At 48.0% G+C, this 18740-nt stretch overlaps 1 protein-coding gene across 3 annotated transcripts in view; it reads right to left on the reverse strand.

Moving 5' to 3' along the window:
• Positions 1–18740, reverse strand: part of VEPH1 (ventricular zone expressed PH domain containing 1) — a 192773-nt gene that overhangs the window by 140182 nt on the left and 33851 nt on the right. For all 3 annotated transcript variants that reach the window (XM_078869577.1, XM_078869576.1, XM_078869578.1), the window contains exon 2: positions 2116–2377. In XM_078869577.1, coding sequence (XP_078725703.1) covers positions 2116–2253 — 138 coding nt within the window. In that variant the 5' untranslated portion in view covers positions 2254–2377. The remainder of the gene's footprint in view (positions 1–2115; positions 2378–18740) is intronic.

An 18740-nucleotide genomic window follows, 5' to 3' on the forward strand; every position in this document is an offset into this window, starting at 1 on the left:
AATTCAAGTTCCTAAAATCAACCCACCCGCGCCTGCAACATGGCTTCATCCCAGAGGTCGCAATCAGGTACCCGATACCCGTACCCTACCCGTACCCGGCCGGGTATGGGTAGGGTGCGGGTACGGCCGGGTACGGGTACGGGTACCCGTTTGCGACCCTGGTGCGGCCGGGTACGGGTAGACCGTGAGTCACTGGTGAGTAACCGTGTGTCACTCATTTCCCAACGTCTTGTCTCTTCTCACAATTCAAGTTCCTAAAATCAACCCACCCGCGCCTGCAACATGGCTTCATCCCAGAGGTCGTAATCAGGTACCCGATACCCGTACCCTACCCGTACCCGGCCGGGTATGGGTAGGGTGCGGGTACGGCCGGGTACGGGTACTGGTACCCGTTTGCGACCCTGGTGCGGCCGGGTACGGGTAAGGAATTAAAACCCGTTTGCGACCTCTGTTCTAAAGCTACTCGCAGTTCAATCGAGCTATGTGGGCCCAACCCACCACCATCCAGTCCAGACCTGGCACCTTCAGAAGTTAATACATTCTGCCCACTGAGAAATGGCCTACACTGGCAAGATTTTGTCAAAATTACACCGCCCGACAGGATGTCGATCCACAAATATTCATGTGACACCGGTGAATCCCTTTTACGTTGATGGAATGCTGGCCCCTGGTTTTAACATCAGCACACCGTGCATAGAAAATATGTAGAGTAGGTTGAAAAATAGACAAATGTTCGTGACATTTGGGTATAATGTGACACAGACCTATTAAGTTTGGACAGGGAAATAAGATGTGGGCCAACAAATGACCATCATGGGGCCTTGCACTGCCAAGTGGAAGGGGCAAAGTAGTGGAGGCTGTCCATATTCTTAGGTTTTTTCGGTAAAGTCACGTAGGTAAAAAATAAAAATTTATAAAAGTAAAATTAAATTAAAATAAAAATCACGACGTTTCAAAGGCAACACAAGCTTCCGTCTTCAGGTGGAACCGTCACAGCACGATAGCTGTATCAAGTGAGAGAAATTCCAAGAAATTCTTGGAATTTCTCGTCGTGATTTTTATTTGATTTTTATTTTACTTTTATTAATTTAAATTTAATTTTTTTACCTACGTGACTTTACCGAAAAAAACCTAAGAATATGAATCCTTGCAGTCACGAAAGCTTCAAATCTAAAATCGAGGCTGTCCACGTTTGAGATGTATTGACGCAGAGGACCAGGATTTCACAGAGATAGACAAGTGAAGAAGAAAAAATTGCTTCAACTGCCATGTGAAGACTGATGAAATAGAAAATATGAAGAAGAGTTCATGACTATCCAATGAAACAACATCTACTATTTTGTATCAGTGGCATTAACAAGTAATTGAGAGGAATAATAGGAGGCATTACTTTGAGTGTATCTAGTATATATTAGGACATCATCAACATCGTCAATAGGCTTTAGTGGCCTCCACCAGTCAATATACTTGAGAATGGCTCCACATTCCAGAATATTCACCTCGTACATACATCCACCATCCCATCAACAAAACAAACACTTCGGTTGAAAGCTTCTAAAGCTGCTCACTTAAGGGCTCATCGATGACATCATGGAACTAAGCTATACTTATAGGGGATGATTCATCAAATCATTCGTCGAGGGATGATTTAAAAAAAGGTAGAAACATCGTGGCTTTATCGATATAAATATTGATGTTGAACTTCTTTCGCACTGGCAGTGTAGCGGTTAGCGCACCGCCCTATGAACCCGGCGACCCGAGTTCGATTCCCGCCCACGACCAACACCGGTGACGATTATCTGAACTGGTCCTGGGTCTCCCCTTGGTCGACTCAGCCTCAAATTAGTACCTGGGGCGATGTGTAAACATCGTCACTCGGGAGACAAAGGCGGTCGGGCGTGGTGTTGACCACCCACCCCCTCGTGTGCTGTGCCGGCCTTCATAGGTGCTCGCTAACAGCACTTGCCCCTACATTCTGGTCAGGCTACACAGGGGGTCCTTTGTCTTGTTTTGTATGTTTAACTTCTTTCGCACCACACGTGGCCAACCGTAGCTAAATTGAAGTTGCGTCGAGCACCGGGGGTTCCCACTCAAACGCAGCCGCGTTTCACTCACCGGTGAGGAGACGATGACCTTGATTTGCTCCAGAGCGTCGGAGAGGCCATCCTCAATCTCGGCATCGTCCAGGGAGAAGATGTCACCTGCCAGGGAGAGGTCCCTCTTTCCCAGCACCAGAGCAAACAGCTTGTGCATGATCGGGCCCTCGGGGACAAGTTATCTGCTCGTCAGGTTGGCCATTTTCCACGAGGTCAACGAGGGCGACGCTCCCCAGCGACGTTGGAGTGAGGCCCCTCGTCAGCTAGGTTCCCCTTCATGCCTGTGCGGGTGTGAAAGTCAGAAGGATTGCCACGTCAGCATAACAGCAGTGGTCTCGATTGCAGCGGTATTAGAATTCAATACGAACGTGCAATATTTAATTGTAATAAGGTCAGATTTAAGGTTCTTGTAGGCCCTAGGCACTTCTGTTTTGTAGGCCTTCAGTGATAACTTTCGACAGTTGGAACTGCTGCTGCTGCTGCTACCCCATGTTATTACTGTCGCTGTCACTCCGCTTGTTTCACGCGAACTTTGTCCAGCCGCTGGACAGATGTCGTTACTGGTGCGTTCATTATTTAGTCTATGCCATAATTCGATGGGAGTGCGCTGTGTGCCGCAGATAAGCAGATTTAATTTGAAATTATTGAGAGAGAATAACAAGGTAAGCCTAAAATATTATGAGCGAAAATGTCAAATAATTTGTACATTAAATACACTGGTCAACAACAAAAAAACCTTTTATTTCTGGCCTGGACTTTTGCAGCTATTTTAGACTAATTTCAGGGTGCTGATTCCAAATCTGATCTCAGATTTGCTCTATCACATCATTTTTATGCTATCGGCATACCCCATTTTCATTGATTTTACCCGAAATTAACTCTGTCACTTATGATTGCAAGTTGTTGCGAGTCAGTGACTGCTTTAGTGTTAAAATATGGTGCTGTATTTTTAGGATAGTGTGTTTATAATAGAATTTTATGTAGATATCCACATTTATTTAATATTTTTCTTCTGCAGTTTTTATTGAAAATGCAATATTTGATATCTCAAAAACCTGATGTGATAGACAAAAACTGATGCCAGATTTGGAATCAGCACCCGAAACTTACCTTAAACCGTTGGAATACCTTTTGCCAGAAAAAGTGTGTTGACCAGTGTTATCATATCGTACAACTTTGAAAATATGCCGTTCCTTTTCATCGATAACAAATTCAACGTTCTGACAAGACGGCCGCGTGGCGAGCACCTTATTGCTTTACTTTTGTTTAAGCTTCACGATTTGTTTGACTGTTATTTTAGGTGTAATGTCTCACTAACAACGAATCAACGACTAGTTACCGATGCAAACACATTGCAACGAGCAGCCATAAAAAATATATTTCTTCTTGGTGACTACAAACAACAACAAAAAACATGGTCATATTTTGTTTTCGTAGGCCCTATTGGATAATACGGCCCTGAATCATAGCACCGATGGCCTGGATGTTAGTGACCCAATAAGCTGTAATGTAAGCCTATATGTTATCAGTCATTCATCATCAGCCAGGCTTAATCCACTGCTGAACGACGGTCTCCCAGATAAATGTGCCAACCCATCTGCCCCTGGAGATCAGGAACTCACAGACAATAGAGGCTTTTAATTCCTGTCTGAAGACCCCACCACTTGTTTATGAAGGTCTCCACTCTCTGGTTCTCTATCTTGTCTCTTTAGGTTCTCTCTCTCTCCACAATTACTTCCCAATTATTATCTTCATTTATATGCATGGCATTCTGAGATCTATTGTTTAAGGGTGCCTTATACATCCAAATTAATATAAGTAGTATCTGCAGATTCTAGATTTGAAGTTTTCTTGACTGCAAGGATCCATACTCTTTGGATCTTTCGGTAAAATCACGTAGATTAAAATTAAAATACAAAGAAAAGAAAATAAAAAAAGTGAAAATAACTAAATTAAATCACGACGTTTCGGAAGCAACACAAGCCTCCATCATCAGGTAGGACAGCCACAGCAAGAAATAATTTTCTGTGGCTGTCCTACCTGATGAGAAGAAATAATTTGCTGTGGCTGTCCTACCTGATGACGGAGGCTTGTGTTGCTTCCGAAACGTCGTGATTTAATTTAGTTATTTTCACTTTTTTATTTTATTTTATTTTTATCATTTTTATTTTCATCGACGTGACTTTACCGAAAAAACCAAAGAGTATAGTATCTGCAGAACAACACATTTCCTCACTCCACGTCCACCTAAACTTGTGCAGAATGCCAACTGCAGAAACAGGATCCCTGTGGGGAGTAATAATAACCATATTGACAATAAACTGCTTACTATATGCGCGGTGATAAAATAAAAGTGCTTGGAATCACCATTTCAAGGTGCTACGGGGGGATGCCAAGTTTCTCGCAGGCAACACTAGCAATCAACTTTTAAGCACCTGGCAATTAGTAAGTGAGTCCCAGTAAACCCCCTTCTAAATAAAACCATAAAGTGGCGATGTAGCTGGAAATGCTGCCCCTAATTACGCACTGTTCGCAAAGCAAGCAAAAGCGCAGCGCTAAATTGCTTGCTACGGATATCATAATGGCTCGCTGAATAGGAGCGATAACCCGAGCAGGTACAACACAAGCGGGCGGTCAAGCTTTTCCAACAATGGAGCTTCGTTTATTGCGAAGGATTACTGATATGGGCATTGGGTGTTTTGGCACCAAAGTTATGGAACAGCTTGGCTGTTAAATATTACGAATGCGCACACAAAGTCGTCAAATTGAACATTAAATTGAAGGCAGGTGTGTGTGTTTTTTTTAGAGCACATGAATACTTCAAATGAAGGTGACAGAAAGGGGCAGTAATATCAAGCAGAGCGGAGCGTTTCAATGTTGTTCATTCTCGTTTGTTATGGGTGTTGTCTACGCTATAATTTTGTAACATTGTACTGTATTTCATCTGCAGTTACCGAGTAATTATCTCGAGTAGCCTTTTTTTTTCTTGACGGCTCGAGAATTACTGCATGGCGAGGCGCGCCATGAATAATGAATGACGACGGTGATGATGATCAGCGCTTATAAATTTCTTCCTCGACATTTTTCTGGAACGCTGCTGGGCTTGGCTTTGAGTTGGGATTACTGGCTTAAAGCACTACCCGGCAGACTACAAAGTACTACCATCCGTAATAATCCTCTATTATTCTGCCCTATATTCCCATAATCCTGTGAAGTATTAACATGCGTTGCTTGCACATCACGAGGACAAAATGACGCGAAATGAATTCGCTGTGCCAATGTAATTGGGGCTCCACGGTGACGAATATGTTAACTTCCTCGCCTGGTGTGCAGGAGGTCGTGGGCACTATCCCAATCCTAACGCTTGTACTGGTAGGAACCTCCTGGTTACACCAGCCCACATGGGATTATTGTGTCCGTCCATCGTGCATCCAAAAATGGGAGCGGTGGGGCTGGGTGGAAAGGGGAGGGTGGGGAGGGAGGGAATGGGTGGGGAGGGTAGGGAGGGGCTGGGTGGGGAGGGGAGGGTGGGGAGGGGCTGGGTGGGGAGGGTGGGGTGGGGCTGGGTGGGGGGTGGGAGGGGTGGGGCTGGGTGGGGAGGGGCTGGTCACCCCGTGGTACCCTTATAAAACTCAACGTTTAACCTACTCACGGCGGCTTGTGCCCGCCCTCACAGTCGGGCATATTTGCGGAATACACCACGCCGCCGTTGACCCTGGCCATTGACCGAGCAACCCAACGTTCCTACCAGCTCCCTCCGCAGGAATGTGTTATATTTGGTGTTTGCATGCCTCTCTCCCAGTGGTCGCATGTATTTTTCTCCGGGTCCTCCGATTTTTCCCTCTACATTTAGAAACGTGCGTTTAGAGTATTTGGCTGCTGTACATTTCCACATGACGGTTCGCTTTGTTGAACTATCAATTGTGGTCAGGTCGCTTCAGAAAAAGAGCTGTATTGCTCAGTGAGCCTTACCTGGTAAAATAAAAAAAAATAGTTTCGTTTTTTTTGTTCACTAATAGTTTAATATCATCGCTTAATTCCTGGAAGAGCATTCAAAAATTACCCCAAGCTGAAATTAAGCCGCGATTACGACGACGACGATGATGATGATGATGATGAAAGATCCCAAAAGTCCATAGTGATAGGACAAGTAGGTTTGCAGCCTCGGAGTCGTAAGCAGACTGCGGCCTGCGTGGCACAGCACACACACACGCACGTTCCTCGCAGCTCACTCTCGTCGCTGTCCACTGGATCTGCGGTCCCCAACCTTTTTGGCACCAGGGACCGATTTCGTGGAAGACAAATTTTTTCACGGACCGGGGGGGGGGTCATCATTGGGTCTTTCCCCCTTTTCAAAGAAGCTCTCCAGCGATGTTTGTTTTTTACTCATGATGGCTAGGGGTTAGCAGCTTGTGGGCTTACCAACACTGTGACTGCAACAAGTGCACGGTACGGGAAAGAGGCGCGGATGGAAGTGGTCAATTATACTGGTAGGAACGAAGTGGACCAGACCACCAATAGATTATATCGTCCGTCCGTCCGTCCGTGTATCAACATCGCCCCCTACTGCAAACACTTGGCATGACCCTGTCCGACAAGATGGCCGCCCGCTCCCCCTGCGATCTGTGAATGAAACAAGATGGCCGTCGCTTCCGGCGCCTCACGGCGAAACTTTTTGATCGACTGACTATGGGCGAACTCATTTATTCTGGTGGGTGAACAGTGGCGGGGAGGGGTGGAGGAGGAGGAATTGATGATAAAAACAAACTTGCACCATCGTTACAGCTGCCGCGATAAGAGATGTGGGAGAAGCGGCGACCGCTGCCTTGCAGGTGAGAGGTGCGTGTGTGTGCGCGTGTGTGCGCGTGCGTGCGTGTGTGTATGTGTGTGCGTGTGTGTGTGCGTGTGTATGCGCGTGTGTGTGTGTGTGCGTGTGTGTTTGCGTGCGTGCGTGTGTGTGCGTGTGTATGCGCGTGTGTGTGCGTGTCTGTGTGTGCGTGTGTGCGTGCGTGTGTGTATAAGGATGGGTGGTGGTCGCGGGTTGCTGAGGAGATGGAGTCTGCCTCAGTGGCCCGCGATCACAAATCACTATTTAACCCCATCAAAAAAGTAACCTGCAGCGCCACACCTATTACCATCATTAGAGGAAAAAACGGTGATCCAATCTCCGACCCCCAGGGACAGGTTTGCAGATTTGCTGAGTATTTCTGTGAGGTCCTGGGGGAGGGAAAATCTCTCAGCCAGGAAAACATCATGGCACAAAGTGGGGATAACCCTGCTGAGGCTGCGGTGCTTCAAATATTGGAAGAGGTCACCCCCTGTGAGTGGCTGGCTGAGGTACCAGCTGTTGAGGAAGTACTGAGGGCGATCCGGAGTCTGAGACCAGGGAAGGCACCGGGCAGAGATGATCTCCCAAGCGAAATGCTGAGGGAGGGTGGAGTTTGTGCACAGACTGCCCTATATGACATCATAACAACAGTCTGGACCACTGGACGGGTTCCGCAGGACTGGAAGGATGCCCTGGTGGTCCCCCTCTTTAAGAAGGGGGACCGTACCGACTGTAACAACTACAGGGGCATCTCACTCCTCAGTGTGCCGGGTAAGGTCCTGGCAAGGATTATTCAACATCGCCTTGCTAGGCACGCTGAGGAGAGGCTTGCGGAGCCCCAATGCGGTTTCAGGAAAGGGCGGTCCTGCACAGATGCCATATTTTCTGTCCGTCTGCTACAGCAGAGGTGTAGGGAATTCCAACAAGACCTACATCTCTGCTTTATTGACCTGGTCAAGGCCTATGATACCTTCAGTAGGCCTGGGCTCTGGGTTGTTCTTCGTGCTTTCGGAGTCCCTGACCCTCTGCTCACGATCATTAAGGACCTTCATGATGGTGAGCGGGCCCGGGTAAAACTACGTGGCCGGGAGTCGGAGCCTTTCCCTGTACACCTTGGGGTGCGACAGGGATGTCCTCTGGCTCCCACATTATTTAACATCTATTTCGACTGCGTAGTTCGTGAAGCCTTCAATAGCTGTACCGGGGGAATTACCATTTGGTACAGATACAATGGGAGGCTGATCGACGCTCGGGTGCGATCAAGGGATGGCTCCCTATTGGTCAACCACGTTATGTATGCCGATGATTTGGTAATAGCTGCTCATTCGGAAGAGGAGTTGGAGACGCTGCTGCTGAGACTGGAGCGTGCCACTAAGAGGTGGGGCCTTACCATCAGCCCCACCAAAACTAAGCACCTGCCTGGGTATTTTGTACCATCGGGCACTCCGCCCCCACAACTCCCAATCGGTGATGGGGCAGTTGTGGAGAGAGTAGAGAGTTTCCCATACCTGGGCAGTGTGCTCATGACCGGCTCCAGTTTATCAGCAGAGGTCTCACTCCGAATCAGTCGAGCGGCAATATCTTTTCATCGGTTGCGTAACGCTGTGTGGAAGCTACCTGGTCTGTCGCTCCGCACGAAGCTTCAGGTCTTCTCGGCCACGGTCATTCCCTCCCTTCTCTACGCTTGCGAAACGTGGACCCCCCTAGTGGAGCATCTTCGCCGGTTGGAAACATTTAGGCTGGCCTGCCTACGATCCATCCTGGGTTTAACCAGGCTGGATTGTGTGAGGAGCTCACAAGTCCTTGAAAGATCTGGGCAAAGTCCCATCAGTGAGCTCCTCCGGCAGGCAAGGCTGCGTTGGCTGGGTCATGTAGCCCGCATGCCCAGCCACCGCATGCCTAAACAGCTTTTGTTCGGCCGGATCGAGGGGGCTAAACGGGCGCGACACGGGCTAGAGAAGAGATGGAGTGATGTGGTACAGGAGGACGTGGAGCTGAGTGGACTTGCCGATGACTGGTACCAGCGGTGTCAAGATCGGCCTCAGTGGAGGAGGCTCGTGAAGGACGCTACTGGGCAGTTGGAGGCAGTCGCCCTCCAACAACAACGGAGGGCGGAGGAGCGACGCTCACAACAACGAGCGGAGCGCCGGGTGGCTAAAGCACAGCAAGTTGGCACAGTAGGGGGCACAGGTGGTGCATCAGCCAGTCATCTCGGTCATCTCGGTCAGTCGACCCGTGGCACATGGGTCTGCCCCGTGACCTCCTGCCAGCGGGCGTTCGACACTTCACGTGGCCTCAGGGTGCACATGGCCTGGCACAAGCGTCGTGGTGACGTCACCGCCACTTAGTGGCGAATGGCGGTTGTTGTTGTTGTGTGTATATGTGTGACTGTGTGCGTGTGTGTGCGTGCGTGTGTGCGTGTCCGGCCCACTCGAGCGGCGTGATGAATGGGCGCTATTGGGCTTCGGATCGTTATTCACGGCGAACTGGAAGCGTAGCAACACAACTTCATTACGTGTGCGTGTGCGTGCGTGCATGTGTGTGTACGTGTGTGTGTGTGTGCGTGCGGTGTGTGTGCGTGTGTATGTGTGCGTGTGTACGTGTATGTGCGTGTGTGCGCGTATGTGCGTGTGTGTGTGCGCGTGTGTGTGCGGTCGATATCCCTGTACCGGTATTAGTATTATTCCTACCAGCCCACCCCGCAGGGTCCTGTTAATAAAACAATGGGGGCGCGTTCCACGCGCGAACTCACCGCTCTCAACTCCTGCTGCTGTGCGGCCCGGTTCCTAACAGGTCACGGACCGCTACCGGTCCGTGACCCGGGGATTGGGGACCCCTGCACTGAACTCTGCGTGACCTAACGTCACCAGCACCATCGTAGTTCAGGCTGCAAAGCGGAGATGGCACGAGATTCGCTTTGCAATCCCACCCAAGCTAATGCGCTCGACGCATTCACCGCTTTTTTTTTCGACCTCGCATTAGAAGCTGCCTCGTGTGAGACGCGTTATAATGCACCGTGTGCTTGTTGAGGAATAGTTTGTTTTAACCTCATACCAATGGGTTGGTCAAATCGGTTCGACTAAATTGTCTAGGCTTCTTCGTGCAAAGAAAAGCGATACTGGTTATTCGCTTGGATTGATAGCTCGTCAAGCAGCCAGTGAAAATACCAGCGTCTGTTGAAAACTGCGATTTTTATTTTTAAAAAAATTGGTTTAGTGTCTACACAAGCAAGTCTAATGTACTGGTCACACAGGAGTGATTTGTAAATAATTTAACCTGTTTGGCCGTTTTTTTATTATTTTATCAGCTCTTGTCGGGGGTCAATGAACACGAATGTGAGGAATGCGAATGCTCAGGGCTGGCTGTCCAGAGAGGGTGGATTGCACACACACACACACATGCCGTAACATACATACACAAACACAAAGGATCCCCTATTTAGCCTTAACAGACTGTAGGGGCAAGTGCTGTTAGCGAGCACCTATGAAGGCCGCAACGGTACTCGAGGGGGTGGGTGGGCCAGCACCACGCCCGACCGCCTTTGTCTCCCCAGTGGCGATGTTGACACATCGCACCAGGTACTCATTTGAGGCTGAGTCAACCTAGGGGAGGCCCAGGACCGGTTCAGATAATCGTCACTGGTGTTAGCCGTGAGCGGGAATCGAACCCGGATCGCCAGGTTCATAGCGCAGCGCGCTAACCGCTACACTACCGCTCCCCTGTCACACACACACTCCGTCACACACACAGTTACACACACACAGTCACACACACACTGTCACACACACACAGTCACACACACACACACTGTCACACACACACACACTATCACACACACAGTCATACACACACACACTGTCACACACTGTCACACACTGTCACACACACACTGTCACACACACACTGTCACACACACACACTGTCACACACACACTGTCACACACACTGTTACACACACTGCCACACACACTGTCACACACACACTGTCACACACACAGTTACACACACAGTCACACACACCGTCACACACACAGTCACACACACACCACTGTGGTAGCGCATTTGTGGGCCGCGTTCATTCAACGCGCGCTCAGAGAAGAGTGCAAAAGCCACCCCCCCCTTACTTCCGGTCCTTTAACCAAATTCTATCGCTAATTTGTGTGGACATGAACGGGAGATGCCACGGCTTTGTTCACAGAGCAGGTCGCTTTGTTCTCGTGTCATGATGACATGCTAAGAATTACTTAATTTAGCAGTGCAAACAAAAAAATGTAGGGTTTTTTTTAGTCGTTTTGGCTGTTTTGTTATGGAGCCATTTGCCTGCTTAAAACTTGTGGAGCAGTGCGCCCACTTGCGCCATAAACCCGGCAAACCTGAGTTCGATTTCCAGCCCCGGGGCTATCGGCAGTGATATCTGAACTGGTCAAACAAGCCCAGTGGCTGGCGTCCTTCATCCAGCAGTGGATTGATGACAACAAGTACGTAAAACGTTAGGTAGGCTGTCGAACAAAAAGTTTAACTTACATACACACACAGTGCACAAGCACGTGTGTGTATGTAAGTTGAACTTATTTCGCACCGTAAGTAGCCAACCGTGCTAATCGTCCATTCAGTGGAAAAAGAAAAGTTTAAAATTTAAATTTAGCTTTTCAACATGTATTTTGTGTTAAACCCGAAAACACATTACACATATCATTGACCTTGACGGTGCACACGTATTCTTGGTTCTTTCGGTAAAGTCACGTAGAAGGTAAATAATAAAATAATAAAAATAATACGTTATTTACTTGATTATTTCCCTTCGACGTAAATTTACCGAAAGAACCAAGAATATGAATCCCTGCAGTCCCGAAAGCTTTAAATCCAAAGGTGTACACGTAGTTAAAATGTAAACATACCGAACATGGAGGTTTTATATTTCAACCCTTAAGCCTTTCCTACGCAGTCCTTTATACACCCCATGGCCTGCTCGAGAAAGGGACGACATTTCTCAACACATTCCAGTACACTCACAAAGGAGGTTTGTCGCATCTCTCCTAAAGTATTTCATTTTCGTGGACACATTTTCCCATAGATACACACACTCTCATAAATCCACGTGACGGGGCTATTAAAGCTTAACACAGCTTCCAAGAGCGTGCTTTACCACCTGTGCTCTGACCTGAAATTTCAATTTTAATAACCGTCACACGAGGCGTACACCGGTCGAAACTACATCTCGTAGCCGCGCACACATATATATACTCATCTATAGATGGTCTGCGTCTGTTAAATCACTCGCATGCAAATAATACGTTCACCGCTTTGCAATCTCTTCGTAAAATAAACTGCCATTGATAATGATGAATGGTACCTCTCTACGCGCACGAGTCTTCGAGACGGGCTACCCTCCTACAAACGCAAACATGAACCAATTCGTCATCTTTAACGCGTAGGCTTTCGTGACCGTCATTATGATTGGGCATTGATTTAATTTTTTTTGGGTCACTTTCCCACGTGAGTAAAATGCCAATGCGTGCCGACTACCCTCCTCCAACCTGACAGAGCCCAATAAATGAAGTTGCATAGGTGAAAAAAAAGTGGCGAATTTATTATCGTTTCAGCACAAGTTGCGAGAGCAATCCGCATAGATTTCATGGCGGTCACCCGATGATTGCACCTCCGATGAGAATGGTTGGCTACGTACGGCGCGAGAGAAGTACGTAGGTACAAGATGCTTGTTGTCACTACCAGCGAAATGTTGTACCAAATTGTTGAATGGTTTGTGAATTTCTCTCCAGCATACCGGTGCTGGAGCAATACCAAATTGGCACGTCTGTACACTTAACAACCGCTTTGATCTGGTGGAGGAGGATATGCAACACACATTGGCATTTCACTCATGCGGCGATCTGGCCCGAAAAAATATTTACTAATCGATTAATCGTCTGCTAGATGATCGCTCGTGTACATCGGTAAGGATTCTCAAGGGGTCCATCATTGTGAGGTCTATTGTGGGTTTTTATACGAGACATTTAGCAAATAATTGTATTAATGCAGTTCATACCCTTGACATTCCTACAAGCAATGTCACATCCACTTTAACGTCATTTTATAATACGGTTATATAATAGGAATCTATAGGGCATCTGAATGCTATGGAAACATCCAATGTGCACCATTTATTTTCATAATGTGCCGTGGCACAAGGGCACACAGGTGGAATTGGATCTGTCGTGCCTTTGCAAGGAAGACAAGAACTATGATGATGCATTGTATAGAGATGTGCACCCGCATATTGACCTATTGTCAGTGGCAGTACAGAATAGGAAGGGACACAAGACTGCAGTGATTGCTATCAGGACAATGCTTAGTTGGTGCGGTATTATTATTGATATATTTTGTTCGCTGTTTCAATATTACAGCGTAGGTATTTTTCGTGAACTAAATTGACGCCTCGGGGAAAACTGGGGAAAAGTGTGGGTACTCTACCTTTTCCACGACTTTTGGCCAGCATGAAAGAGTAGGCCAAATACCCCACGGAGGGATTCCATTGGCGCTCCATTCTTGTGTGAAGATTCTCAACCAACAGTGGCATATGAGCGAGGAATTACAAGGCTGCACCTTTATCCTTAAGTTAAAAATAACAGCTGTGAATGTGTCAGAGTCTCTGGCGAAAATGTACCGAGTGCCTGCCTCTGTCACAGACAATGAGGCAAATCAACAGTGGGGGGGGGGGGGTTAGATGTGCTTCATCCATCTTGTCAAAGATATGAACGTGGCCCTCAAGTGTCTCGAGTTAAACCCGTGCCAAATGTTCCGCGTGGCTGGCGAATCACTAAATCCGTAAGCTCCCTTTTATGGGATGTGGGGCAGGTGCGTGGAGAGAGAGAGAGAGAGGGGAGCGCACACATGAGGCTCATGAATCACCATGGTTTGAAATCTCCTGAGATTTCAACCTGCAGCAATGTGAGCACCCTTCACCCCAAGGGCAAATCAATTTGTCAAACAAGCTGGAACCATGGCACGGTTATCTTCCTCTCGGGGCATCATTGACTTACGGGGAGTTTTACAGCCGCCGCCAGAAAACTTCGTGTCTCGAATAGGGTACTCAATGAGCACACGTGGTGAGCATTGGGTGGTAACCCGTCCCACCAACTGGTGGCCCTGAGGCAGATGTGGGAATTCCACGTTTCTACGGCAGGAACCGATTGTGTTCCTATGTCTCCCCTTGAAAAAGAGTCACTCGGTCTAAATGGGTTCTAACCTGCTCTTAAACAAATTAGATTATACTGGTAGGAACCTCCTGGTTACACCAGCCCACAGGGGATTATTGCGTCCGTCCGTCGTACAGGGAGGGGCTGGGTGGGGAGGGAAGGGCTGGGTGGGGAGGGGAGGGTGGGGAGGGGCTGGGTGGGGAGGGTGGGACTGGGTGGGGAGGGGAAGGTGGGGAGGGGCTGGGTGGGGAGGGGCTAGGTGAGGAGGGTGGGGCTGGGTGGGGGGTGGGAGGGGTGGGGCTGGGTGGGGAGGGGCTGGTCACCCCGTGGTGCCCTTATAAAACTCAACGTTTAACCTACTCACGCCGGCTTGTGCCCGCCCTCACAGTCGGGCATATTTGCGGAATAGACCACGCCGCCGGTGACCCTGGCCATTGACAGGCTCCCTCCGCAGGAATGTGTTAATGAGCGGTGACTATCCACACAAATGGTACTTAATGTATAGACCTACCATAGGCTGAGTGGCCTCCCCTTGATTGTTTACAGTTAGCCACAATTAACCACGCCATTTGTTGCATTTATTGTATTGAAACAGTGGTGATACATCTTCTTGGTTCTTTCGGTAAAGTCACGCAGAAGGGAAATAATAAACTAATAAAAATAAAACATAATAAAATAATTCTCACTACGTTTCGGCCACATCCTCAGGTGAAGAACAGGTATGTCGGAAAGACGAACAGGTCTGTCGGAAAGACGCTGTCTTTCCGACAGACCTGTTCTTCACCTGAGGACGGCTGCTTGGGTTGTGGCCGAAACGTCGTGAGAATGATTTTATTATGTTTTATTGTTATTATTTTATTATTTCCCTTCTACGTGACTTTACCGAAAGAACCAAGAAGATGAATCCCTGTAGTCACGAAAGCTTTAAATCGAAAGTGGTGATACATTTTGGTTGAAGGTGCAGTGCTCACTGGTATAGGCACACAATCAGCCGTGATCAATCCACTGCTGAATGAAGGCCACCTGAAGCCATCGCCATCTCTCACGGTTCCGCGATGCAGGAATCCACTCGGCATGTGCACACGATCCGATTTCATCGCTCCATCTCCCAGGCAGACGTTCTCACAGTACTGTGCAGGTATCCCTCGATTTACAAACGTTCAGCGTGTAAACGCAATTGGCAAAAGTGAGCACCACTCACCACAACTAACCACTCACCACCACTCACCACCACCACCACTCACCACCAATCACCACCACTCACCACCACTCACCATCACCACGTCCTGTCCCAGCTGGAGCCTGCCGCCCTGGTGACCACCACTCACCACAACTCACCACTCACCACCACTCACCACCACCACCACCACTCACCACCAATCACCACTACTCACCACCACTCACCATCACCACGTCCTGTCCCAGCTGGAGCCTGCCGCCCTGGTGACCGCCACTCACCACAACTCACCACTCACCACCACTCACCACCACCGCCACCACTCACCACCAATCACCACCACTCACCACCACTCACCATCACCACGTCCTGTCCCAGCTGGAGCCTGCCGCCCTGGTGACCACCACTCACCACAACTCACCACTCACCACCACTCACCACCACCGCCACTCACCACTGTTGGTTGTTGGTTGTTTGACCTGCATCCCACTGGGATTTTTGCACACAGCGTTGGTGTACGGTGTTTTTTCTGCAATATTTTACTGTCTTTTCTCGGATTTTCTGTTTGCACTCAGTCACATAGTCACTTTAAGATGTTTTCTTGTTCATGTTTTAGTTTTTTGTTTGTTGCGGTTGAACCCGATTCAAGAGCCGAATGGCTCAGAGGGATATTCCTAATACTTGAACTTGACAAATTACGGGGCACTTTTTGATTAACGAAACGTAATTTCCGCGTGCAGAAATTTTCACTGCGGCATGTGCCACAAGATCAAGCAAGAACAGTGCAACGGTAACACCTACACATCACCGTTCCAGTTATTCCAACATACAGATCCGTTGGTGAGTTCCCTGGAAAGGTGAATTTGTTTTGTTTTAAATGAATACTTAATCGTTTTGACATTCACGTTCTTATTTCTAGGTTAACAGCAGGGGTGGAATGGCTGTCCGAAACACATTCCTATTTTCTCAGTATTAAATTAATGTGAAAAGCCATTCCGAGTTCACAAATTGTCGTTCCACGCCGTGTTTGTGTTTGTTTAAGAACGCATCCCTTTCGTAAATCGAGCGACACCTGCGCGTGGATCATGAAAGGAGGCCACAGTCCGTCAAGCTGCGCGCTGCGGTGCACGCTGAAGGTCCTCCACCTCAGTGAGCTTTTCATCTGTGATGTCATACTCCGGGGATGACATCACGCACGAAAGCCTTCGCACAATGAGGCCCCTTTCAAAGGTTCGCCTCTCCGTACGCCCAGGCATTTAACCTCCGGCCCGTCGCAAGGATTCAACAGCACTCACATTGAGCCCCCCCCCCTCATCCCCCCCTACCCCCACCCCTCATCCCCCACTCCCCCCACCCCCCCTCTTCCCCCACTCCCCCCCCAACAATGCTTCTATAACAAAGAGTAAGTTCAACGTTGAGCTTACAATTATGAATACCTGGTAATAAATATCCGTTGTGGCTGCAGGTTGTATCATGTGTTGCTAAGCAACAAGAGACCAACACCAGAATCAGAATATGCATTTGTACTGGTGGAATCCGATAAGCTATAAAGCTCTTTCTCACAAATGTCCAGTCCAAAAAAACACCCGCAGAGCAAACCCTAAAACGAGTCGGAGAGCCGTACAGCAAAATCTGCACGCATCTCGGAACGACCGCAAAGATACACAAACACAAGTTCAATATAAGACCACGTGCAAAGCTGAGACGAGGTCTTGGCAAAAGTGGGGAGTTGGTTTTAAATCCATCGACTGAATTTGAAACCAAACGCAGCGATCTTCCAATGGTTTTGAAAAGCATTCTCTTTGAGCGGTCGGCGCTTTTAAAGGATGTGAAGCAGATGATGCGTAGTTGGAATTGACGCTCACCTTTGGGAAAATACCAGGACAATCTTTTTTTAAAATCCCCACGACAGAGAAGTGCACCGAAGTCGTACAAATGATAGAGGTTATAGAACCCTAAATGGAAAACAAAATATAATAAAAGTGATGTTTCTTAAAAAATCGTGCTCTTTCAACACCGGCTCTTAACACAGTCTTAAACAAAACTTGGCAGCCATTCCTTATCTCGTGGACAAAGTTTTAGCCCACGAAGTTGAACATCCAGGATTCTGATTACTCGTACAAGGCGCATAAAATTCCGGAGCTCGTAATTACACCAGACACGTGCGCACGTGCACGAGCTCAATATTGCTGATGGCGGGAAGGAGTATTACATTATCATAATGCTTACTGCTACGACCTACATGTCCTTGCCGTGCAAGGAGAGCCTCTGCCAGAGCGACATTGGGAGGCTTATGAGAGACATGCACGCACACACAAAAACAAAGATCCCTCGTCGTATCGCCTCGACAGACTGTTGGTCTAAGTGCTGTTAGCGAGCACCTATGGCCCACGAGAAGATGGGTGGCCAACACCGCACCCGGCCGCCGATGTCTCCCTCGTGGCAATGCTTTTACGCCGCACTAGGTACGCATTTGAGGCCGAGTCGACCTAGGGGAGGCCCAGATACCGATTCAGATAATCGTCACTGGTGTTGGACCGTGAGTGGAAATCGAACTTGGGGCACCAGGTTCGTAGCGCAGTGTACTAACCGGTACACTACAACTCCCCATTATACACATGCATAAACACGCACAATAACACACACACACAATGACACACACGCACAACCATTCCGCCGGGTCTGATGACACATACATGTAATCCATTGCTTTGAAGGCAACGGTTGGTGTACAACATGGATTTGTGACGCTCATAAACCTAGAAAATAAATATGAACTCAATCAGAATCTTTACTTATCCTGGAGAAATCTGATGAGCTATGAAGCACTTTTCACGCATGTCCAACAGGGGCAGGTCAGAAATTTACAACAAACAATGCAAAAGCTATAGTAGCGCAAAGTATAGGAAAGGCAGGCAAATCACTAAAAATTTATGAATAATGAAACTTACACGGAACTTTTAAGTTCACCAGGTGAGGCCCATTGAGCTGTATAGCTCTTTTTCAGAAGCGACCTGGCCACAAATGATACCTCAACAAAGTGGCTTATCATGTGGAAATGTATAGCAGCCAAACACTCTAAATGAATTCCGTTCCTGAGGAATCTCCCAGCACATGGAGCAAAACTTCGGACATAATTCGGAACAACCTTAAAAACCATCGGAGAAATCACTTTCCCACTTGCAACCTTCAAATTGTAATTTGAGTAACTATAGCCACAGCACCACGTGATTGGACTAATCGGAATATAGAACACAGAGCTTCTCAGACCCCATTATTTAGAAACTCTGATTCAAATGGTCTCTAGCATCCACATACCAACCAATTGCACGCTGTGCGAATGCCTTGGAAGGTGTAGGTTAGATTTGAACGGCTGAACGATTGCAAATCTGTCACCCCCGAGGCAAACAGATCAACTACCAGCCTGCAGAGTTAAATAACAC

Source organism: Lampetra fluviatilis, chromosome 28 (assembly GCF_964198595.1).
Source record: "Lampetra fluviatilis chromosome 28, kcLamFluv1.1, whole genome shotgun sequence".
NCBI classification, from domain to species: Eukaryota; Metazoa; Chordata; class Hyperoartia; order Petromyzontiformes; family Petromyzontidae; genus Lampetra; species Lampetra fluviatilis.